Source organism: Mauremys reevesii, linkage group 2 (assembly GCF_016161935.1).
Source record: "Mauremys reevesii isolate NIE-2019 linkage group 2, ASM1616193v1, whole genome shotgun sequence".
Lineage (NCBI taxonomy): Eukaryota > Metazoa > Chordata > Testudines > Geoemydidae > Mauremys > Mauremys reevesii.
The window spans coordinates 114,588,450-114,598,320 of NC_052624.1; the positions used below are offsets into that span (position 1 = coordinate 114,588,450).

Consider the following 9,871-nt stretch of genomic DNA (forward strand, 5'->3'; position numbering starts at 1 on the left):
CTAATGATGCATTCCCTCTTTCAGATGGCCACTCTAAAGGTATTAAATGTTTGAGGGAGTCCCACATCTCCCAAAAATGTGCCCACTGCAGCAAGTTGAAATCCAGGGCACGCAAAGACAGGGAGTTGTGGTTAAAACTGCTCCAGCTGCACAAATCTCTTGGACCAGTGTCAGACCCGGGCTCTGACTCTGCTGTACACCACAGCCCCCCTGCTTCAAAGAGACAAAAGAAAACTTTAAAAAAATCCGTCTCTCTCAGCTGCAAAGGGTATTCGCAGGCACAAGCCTTCTCCGGATACTGCTTCCCTCCCTGCGTTCCCCCAGCTGAATACCTTTGATGCTCTAGGCTCCTCCGGCACCGCACGAAACGCACCTGCGGTGGTTGTGCAAACCTCCGGTCACGCATGAATACTATTAAGGTACACTCGGAGCGGGGGGGCAGGCTCTGCGCGTTCATGACTGGTACGAGTGCTGCTGTAAGACTCTCCGAGTGAAGGTGCAGGGACACACCAACACCTGAAGTGGCGCACCCACAGGGACACTCATCTCGAAGAACCTCAGTTACTGCACAGGGTGAGTAACCTCCTCTTCCTCCCTGGGTTACTCAGGAGCAGGCAGCACTCACCTGTGTGCTGGGAAACCTGATGTTGTTGACAATAAAGGAGATCCTGACTATCCCAGTGGTGGTGTTGGATAGGTGGTAATCCTATAGCCACTCTCCACTGCAGTCCTTTTATTTATAGAGGAAATTAAAATTGGTGGTGCCTCCCCCTGGCTGGGCCCTGTCCACACTCAATGGTGTGCCTTGGGAACCTCCAGGAGTAATCCTGAGCTAATCTGTGCAATTGGTCTAACTCAAAAATACCAATTATAAACAATAGACACCCAATATACACTTAGGGTACGTCTACACTACGGGATTATTCCGAATTTACATAAACCGGTTTAACAAAACAGATTGTATAAAATCGAGTGTGCGCGGCCACACTAAACACATTAAATCGGTGGTGTGCGTCCACGGTCCGAGGCTAGCGTTGATTTCTGGAGCATTGCACTGTGGGTAGCTATTCCGTAGCTATCCCATAGTTCCCGCAGCCTCCCCGCCCCTTTGAATTTCCGGGTTGAGATCCCAGTGCCTGATGCGGCAAAAATCATTGTCGCGGGTGGTTCTGGGTAAATGTCGTCAGTCACTCCTTCCGCTGGGAAAGCAACGGCAGACAAGCATTTCATGCCTTTTTTTCCCTGGATTGCCCTGGAAGATGCCATAGCATGGCAATCATGGAGCCTGTTTCGCCTTTTGTGATTGTCACCGTATGTGTACTAGATGCCGCTCACAGAGGCGATTCAGCAGTGGCACACAGCTGCATGCTTTTGCTTTTGCATGATAGCAGAGATGGTTATCAGCCATATTGTACCATCTACCATACCATAAATTGGTAATAAGATGGGCATGGCTACCAGTCCTTTTGCACTGTTCCATTTGCTGCTGTCATAAGTGCCCCTGGCTGCTCTTAGCCAGGGGCAAAGTTAAAATTGGGAATGACTCCCTGAGTCAATCCCTCCTTTTTGGTATCTAAAAATAGAATCAGTCCTGCCTAGAATATGGGCAAGTGTACTAGAGAACCACTGTATCAGAGAACCAGAGAGCACAGCTGCTCTGTGTCAGATCCTGCATAGATTATGAGCTGTATGCTATTCACAGGGGGTGCTCCTGCAACAACCCCACCTGTTCATTCCATTCTTCCCCAGCCTTCCTGGGCTACCATAGCATTGTCCCCACTTGTGTGATGAAGTAATAAAGAATGCAGGAATACTTGTTAGTGAGAAATGAGTGGAAGGCAGCCTCCAGTTGCTATGATAGTCCACATAGGACATTAAGGAGTGTGGAGGAGAGGAGCCCAGCATCCTGCTGCTAGTCCAGGGGCAATTGAATCTTTTCTTTACACATGAAGGGTGGGGCTGATGAAGCTCAGCCCCCTGTTGCTATGATGATGATGGTTATCAGCCATATTGTACCATCTACCAGGAAAAATTAGGGCCAGGCGCCCTTGATCGACCTGACCGATGCTAGTACGCATGGTTACCAGGCCTTTTGCACTGCCCCATGTGCCAATAGGCTGATGATGACAATGGGTATCAGTCTTATTGTACCATCAGCCACCCATGGCGGGGGGGGGAGCAAGGATGTTGGTGTTGAGTGCTGCACCATCGCGTCTATCTGCAGCATTCAGTAAAGATAGGGTGACATGTAAAAGAGTCAAGACAGGATTGTTTTCCCTTTCACTTCTGGGGGTGGGTGGGTGGGTGGGGGGCCTAAATTGCCTAGCTATGCCCTGACCCACCGCGGACACTGTTTTTGACCCTAGAAGCATTTGGAGCTCAGCCAAGAATGCAAATGCTTTTCAGAGACTGCAGGAACTGTGGGATAGCTTGAGTCCTCCAGTCCATGACCGTCCATTTGATTCTTTGGCTTTCCGTTACGCTTGCCACGCAGCAGTGCGCTGAGTCCCTGCTATGGCATCTGTCTGGAGATATTTAAAAAATGATTTTGAATTTCGTCTTCTGTAACGGAGCACTGATAGAACAGATTTGCCTGCCCTTACAGCGATCACGTCCGCATCGTCCATGCTGGAGCTCTTTCTTTATTTTGATTTTTAACTGCATCACCACCCGTGCTGATCGGAGCTCCACGCTGGGCAAACAGGAAATATTCAAAAGTTCGCGGGGCTTTTCCTGTCTACCTGGCCACTGCATCCGAGTTCAGATTGCTGTCCAGAGCGGTCAGTGGTGCACTGTGGGATACCGCCCGGAGGCCAATACCGTCTATCTGCGGCCACACTAACCCCAATCCGATATGTTAATACCGATATTAGCGCTACTCCTCTCGTTAGGGAGGAGTACAGAAACCGGTTTAAAGAGCCCTTTATACCGATATAAAGGGCCTCTTAGTGTGGACGGGTGTGGCGTTAAATCGGTTTTACGCTCCTAAAACCGGTTTAAACGCGTAGTGTAGACCAGGCCTTAGATTTGAATTAACACACCTTTACTTAACGACTTTAAAAAACATGATATAACAGACTGAGATTAAATGTCACCTCTAATTTAAATCGGCAGGGGGAGCAGTTCAAAAAATCAATTGACAAATACAGTTTACAATACTAAATTAAACGTATCTAACTTGCCTTTACCCTGCCACCATTTACCCCTCCCCGGAGTGGACATTCCTTTGGATTTCAGAGCTCTCAACACTTGTTTGTGTGCGCATGCTTGGAGATCTTGAAACTGGAGATAGCACTCCCTTGGTCCAGTGAATCTGTCCAGCCAAGGCAACAAGCTGCACAACCCCTCTGAAGATTGTTTTAACCAAATGTCAGTAACCTTGGTTCTTGTCAGGGCTGGCTCCAGGCACCAGCTTAGCAAGCAGGTGCTTGAGGCATCCACTTCGGAGAGGGGCGGCATGTCCAGCTATTCCGCGGCAATTCGGCGGAGGGTCTCTCACTCCTGGTTGGAGCGAAGGACCTCCCGCTGAATTGCCGCAGATCACGATCGCGGCTTATTTTTTTTTTTGGCTGCTTAGGGCAGCAAAACCCTTGGAGCCGGCCCTGGTTCTTGTTCAATGAGAAGACCATTCTGCCTCTTCTCAGACCACCCCTTAGAGTCTCTTTGCTGTGCCCCTTCACATACAAGTGCTTTCCCAAACCAGGCTGGTGGTTACTCGCACACTGCCTTCACCTCAGGACCACCTCAGTCAGCTCCAGGAACAGCAACAGTCTCTTCCCTGGCTCCAGTGACGCCACCAACCACCTCTGAGGCTCTCTGTTTGGTCAAAGCCGCAGCAGGCTCTCAGTAGTAGCTTCTGGCAGCAGATTAGCAGAAGTTCCTGGTATGGACAGAGATCCACAAAAGCAATCTCAGGTCCTCTCCCAAAAATGGAGCCCACCACACGCTCCCCCTGCACTCCCTGGGAGAGGCTGACTCTCTCCCTTCCCCAAGGCATTATGGGAGTTGTAATCTCCAAGGCGGGATTGCAGCACTCAGGATCTTCCCAGTTAAGTTCAGAGGTGTGGAGAGGCAGCTCAAAACTCAGTTGGTACCCGTGGAAGCCACCCAAAATACAGCTAGACTCCCTACGACCTGAGTTTGCAAGTCCCCCAGGACACTCTCAATGTATTGATCCTGCAAGTTCTCGATTGGTTCCTCAAAGTTGCAGACACAAAAGAACCTGACAGTAAACAGAAGAGCAAATAAACCTTCCATCCTCAACAGCTTACCCCTTCCTCCCCCAAAACAAAGAAAGAAAATAGAGCCAAATTCATCACTTACGTAAACTCAAAGCCAGCCTTTGAGGCAGGCAAGTTGGATGCCAACTTTTTTCTCAGCTGATCTGCTTGTATGTGTGCGTGCACGCCAAAAACATTTTCCGCCCTGGGTGGAAAACACCTCGACCAGCCTTGCTTCATGCACTCCCATAGAGTTTAGTGGAACTATATGGTATATAAGTCAATGATCGGTTAGCCCCATTAAACACAATCTGTTTCATATAAAGCCTCTGAGCTCCAACAAACTGCAAGCCTTGTTCTGCCAAGGCTGGGAATAAACAGATCACAGGGCTATAAACATTAGCAAAGCACTATGCAGTGTTACTAACAAATGATAAAACTCTTAACTCAAGACAGCTTGCCTGGGTCATTTTTTTTTTTTTGTTCTAAGGATTTGTGTAGTATAATCAACGTTTCTTAATTTTATTGCAGGACAAAAATGGATTAAAATAGCAGAAGATGGTAAACAGTAAAAAAAAGGCTATTGAAATGTGGTTCTGGTCAGATAGCTCCTGGGTGGAGGTGAACAGCACAGCTCAGGTGTGTCGGCAAGGGTAGCTTAAAGCTCACATTGTTACCTCCCTGATCCTGGTGCTGGCTTTATGCAGGGCCAGTCCCTGTGAACTGAAAGCTACTCTAACAAATGGCCCCGGGAATTTTAACTGCAGCCAAAGATTGATGTATCGCAGGGGTGTCTTGCCATGTCCCCTTTTCCCTAATCTACTTGCAGTAGGGAAAGGGAATGGTGCAGGACTGTCTACATTACCCTCTCACTGACATGCTTTATCTGACCTGCTTTGGTGAACCCCTGCGCCCTCTGCCAATGGACATCAAGAGGTTCTTGGGTCACACCTGCCATCCAGAGAGGGCCCAATAATTTGAACTGCAAGCCTTTTCATATTCTTCTCTAGCCAAAGTTCATTGAGACAGCGGAAATTGCCTCAAAGATATCAGGGAAATTAAGTCTTCCCAGTGAATGCATTACCTTAAAGCTGCTGGTAACTGCTTTATATTGGGACCAAATATTATAATTGCTTTTGATTTATTGCTTTTCTGTTTTTTCATGTTTTCCAATTTTGAGTGGGTTATAAATCTGCCAGGCTTGGATTACTACTGGGGTTTTTAGTGGGGTTGGGGAAGGGGTATCTCTGCTTTATTTGGTGGATAAATTTGCCAGGTGTAATAATAATCATACCGCCTTCTGCTATTTGGACCACAGGGAATAAATAAGACTAGAAATCACCCAGACATGTGGAAATGGGGGTGGTGGGAGCAGTGCCTTTGTGGCATCCTGTCCACACATCCCCGAGCAGAAACCCCTCTGTAAAAGACCAGCACTTCATCCTTAACTGATCCTGTTCTGTGTAAATAATACAGACAGTGGATAATTTTACTGTACATGCCATCAGCCAACAGGATGAGTTAATCTTTCTGAAACCTCACTGTAGTGCTCATCCTTTTGGGTAGGTTTGTGGTTTTTTAATTTTAATTCTCTCTGAAAGTACATCATCCTGTTTAGGGTGTGGCCTTTCGTGTCTCTTTCCGCTGCTGTTGCTCAGGAAGGGCCTAGGGTTTTCTTCTGTTATAGAAAGCATCCATCAGCTCTCTGTTTCTCTTTTCTTGCTCTAGTTCCTTTTATAATGGAATGCTGTATTTGAGTATGGTAATTGGGGAGTGGGCAGGAAGGCCACTTGTAGCTAAGAACTTCCCTTGATTCAAGAAGTAGCTTAAAATTGTTATTCGTTCCATGTTTATGTGACTCCATTTAAGCATCAGTAGTTCTTGCTGATCTATTAACAGAAGAATCTTGTGGGCAGGGAGATGTGAGTTGCAGTTTGCTGAGTTCACTGTCTGTTGCAATTCCACAGCATCATTTCTTTTGTCTTGCAGGGAAGGAAGTAGCTGAAAGATGGTACGGTGAAATAAAAAATTACAGCTTTCAAAATCCGGGGTTTTCTTCTGGGACAGGTGAGCTCAGGCTGGGCACTGCTCCTTCACAGATGCAGCTCTTACTTTAAAAAGTTGTTAAATCTACTTTCTCACTGTTTTTCAAAAATCACCTTTTAAAAAAAATTAAGGTGTGTGTGTAAAAGACCAATGTTAGAATTGCTCTCAGGAAAATGACAATAACTGGAAGGATAAAAGGAAACTGTGACTCCGAGGGGAATGAGAAAGTAAACAAAATTGTATTAGAAACAAAGTGGATAGATTTTTAAAATTTTTCCTTCTTTTTCCTTCAGCCATCAGTATTAAAAGGTGTTGGTTTTGAGGACAAATGTACTTTATTTTCCACAAAATATCAAAATTGTAATAATAGAAACCATACAGCTGTTTAATTAAAGATACTGTGCTGATGTCTGCCTTGGTTTACCTCTCCTACCATCTAAACCCATTGATGTCAATGAGGTGTTACCTAGAGTGTAAATTGGGGCCAAATTTTGGCTCCTTAGTTGCCTATTGGCAATTTTGTATGAGATGAAAATGCCATTGTTTGTGGAATTGGCAGGAAACAATGAGAGAGATTCCAAAATTGTTTCATAGGAAAGTTTCATTTACCTGAACTGTGCATAGAGGGAACAGCTGGTGGAGTAGGTTTCGAGAGACAGCGACTCCACAACTGTCATAAGAGACTAGAAAAAAGCCTGGGAAGTTAATGTTTCACTAATGCTCATATGCTGTGCACCGGGGAAACATAATGGGAGGGATCAGAACGTCGAAGCGGGTGGGGAACAGTCAGTGGTAGCATGGTAACTTTGTCAGCCCTACTGCTGGGAGAGAAGGGGCTGGGATCATTGTTGGGCATGGTAGGCTGTGTACCCAGGGCCTTGACTCTGGGGCTTTTGACCTTGATGTTCATCCAGGCCTGGTTGTTTTCATAGAACTTTTCCTATGTATTTTGGTTTTGGAACAGAGCAAGGAGCTCATGAGTGCAGTGAGGAACCATATTGGCTGTCTTTCTAAGACAAACTATTAGGTCAGCTGCATTTTCTTTTTCACCTCCTAGGCGTGTTATCCTGTCAGAGAAAGAAACTAACTTAGTTTGGTGTGACCTGTTTTTGCTCAATCACTAGAAATAATTTTTCAGATTTATTGTCCAAAGTTAATGTGTTTATTTGACCTTTTTCCTCTTAGGTCACTTTACAGCAATGGTTTGGAAGAACACAAAGAAGATGGGAGTTGGAAAAGCCGCAGCAAGTGATGGCTCCACATTTGTGGTGGCCAGATACGACCCACCTGGAAATGTTGTAAATCCAGGTTTCTATGAAGAAAATGTTCTTCCACCAAAGAAATAATAAAAAGACAGTTTTTTTGGTTAATGACAAGTGTACTTGTGGACTGAAGACATCTTTAAAATTAAATAAAATCAAATTATATTCCATGCTTGATACTACCATTCACCTGTCACTACGAGGCAACAAATATGCTACTTGAGTGCATCTGTACAGTACATCTGTACAGCTTCTGAGATATGTTCTTGCTCTGAACTAATTCATTTGAGAAGTACTAAAGCATGGGTATATGCAAACTTCAAGATTTTGATTTTGCCAAACATGTAAAGGGCAAGATTTTATGTGGATTTTTAATAGTTTGTGTGAACTGTGTGTGGCTTTTTTTTAAAAGCAAACAAGTTTGTAACTTTGTAACTTTTAAACTAAAAATATCACCTTGTAATTATCTAGCACTATATTCCAGTTTTCCAGTATTTTTAAATGAGATGCCATCTGTATGTTACTATTTTATGATCCAATCCTGCAGTCTTGAGACACGCAACACTCCCTAAGACTTCAATAGGAAGTTACACACGAGTAAGGGCCATGGGACCAGACCCGTAAATATCTATCAGGAGAAAAATCTTGTTGAATGCTATTGAAACCATACAAACCAATCCGCTCTGTAATTAATGTCTGGCACATTGTCAAAGATGTTTATATTCAATTGGTAGATTTTAAGTATTAGTAGCTAAAGTAGTTTTTGAATGGAATATAAACATCTTTGACAATGTACCAGTACTTATGTTGCCTTATTATAATGTACATCAAATCGGAGATAGATATTAAGTGCACATGTCCTGTTTTCTTCATTACAGAAAAACAAAATATCCCCCTTTCTTTAGCTTCTTGCACTCTCTCTCTGACTCATTAAATGTTGCCACAAGTTGCCGTTTTAGACCTAATCTAAGGAACTACTGGTTTACTTGCCATCAAAATGTGCTAATCTCTTAGACATCTGTTGCCTGACATAGGTCCAGAGATTGTGCAGGTGTCTCATGCTCCCATGCAGAGGGAATAGTACTTAGTACTCGGGCCCCTGAAGAAGAACTTCAGTGGAGCATCTTGGATTTTTGCATTTTTGCTCAATGAGCTAATATTTGCTTCCAAATGAATATCAGGCACATGCCTCATACTAGAAGATCAATAATGTTCCAGAGTCCTATTCTGTTGTCCTCCAGCAAAATCCTATGGAGTTGAATTGGATATAAATGAGGCAAGACTTTGGTCCACATAGTTTACTTTGAGTTTGGACTAGGCAATAAGAATATTTTCCTGTGCAGGATATATGTGTGAACCAATCCAAGGTTAAATGATCTCTTTAAAAACTGGCTGCAGGCATTTTCTCCCCCGATCAAATATAAAAAGGGGATCAGTGTTATCCCAGCGCTAGAGGGCCAGGCGCTGAAACCCTGACTCCTATTGGGTATGCCTGTGCTTCATACGTATTCCTTTTGACTTCAGTGGGATTCGGCAGGTCAGAATCTGGCCCACAGAGAGTCCCAGTATGGAAAGGCTTTTTGTTTACACAATTCTGATATATTGCAATGTTATGGCTTAGTTATATGTCACTGTGGTAGTGTGTTAGATTCCTTTTGCTGTAACTCAAGAATTTAACACAAAAAAATGAAAATCTGAAAATGAAAATAAATATTTTTCTTATGAATTATTTCTAGTTAATTGTAGACTAATTTGAGTCGCTTACCTTAGTCTATATTAACTAATCCAGACACTTTATTTTCAGAATGAATTATATAGTTATAACTTACAATGTAGTGCACAGGAGTGGTGATTGTTTTGATCCAGTAAAGCAAAGAGTAGGGCGGGAACCCCCAACAAGTTGTAAATGATACAGCAGATCATAAATATCACATACCTCCTGCATGAGAGCTGAATTAACACTTGCTACCAGATGGGCGCAAGGTTGCACACATCTTAGAAGCAAGAGTTACATTGTTGTTTTCATCTTTTTATTTGTTTATTTTAATTTCACACATGCTCAGTAGAAGATTCTCACTTCAGCCCTGGTCCGGGCAAACTGTTACATAGGGCATTTAAGTGTTTGCAAGTTTGGGGACTTTGTGCCCAAGAACTCAGTCTGAGAAATGCTGGAACCGAGCAACTCCAGACAGGCTACTACCATCCGTGCAACATACTATCCTCTCCAGAGGTGAAAATGGAAGAATTTTAACAAAATGTTAGACAAAACTGATAATTTGCAACACCAACTTTATTACCTTATTTGAATAAATATATGCTTGTTATACTTGCTAACAGCCCTGA

At 43.9% G+C, this 9,871-nt stretch overlaps 1 protein-coding gene across 1 annotated transcript in view; it reads left to right on the plus strand.

The window, feature by feature from the left end:
• The window catches only part of GLIPR2 (GLI pathogenesis related 2), a 51,093-nt gene extending 41,836 nt beyond the window's left edge, over positions 1 to 9,257 (plus strand). Inside the window, exons 4-5 of the mRNA XM_039527848.1 lie at positions 6,210 to 6,287; positions 7,452 to 9,257. Of these exons, the coding sequence (XP_039383782.1) occupies positions 6,210 to 6,287; positions 7,452 to 7,612 (239 nt within the window). The 3' untranslated portion in view covers positions 7,613 to 9,257. The remainder of the gene's footprint in view (positions 1 to 6,209; positions 6,288 to 7,451) is intronic.
• Positions 9,258 to 9,871: the final 614 nt, after the last annotated feature.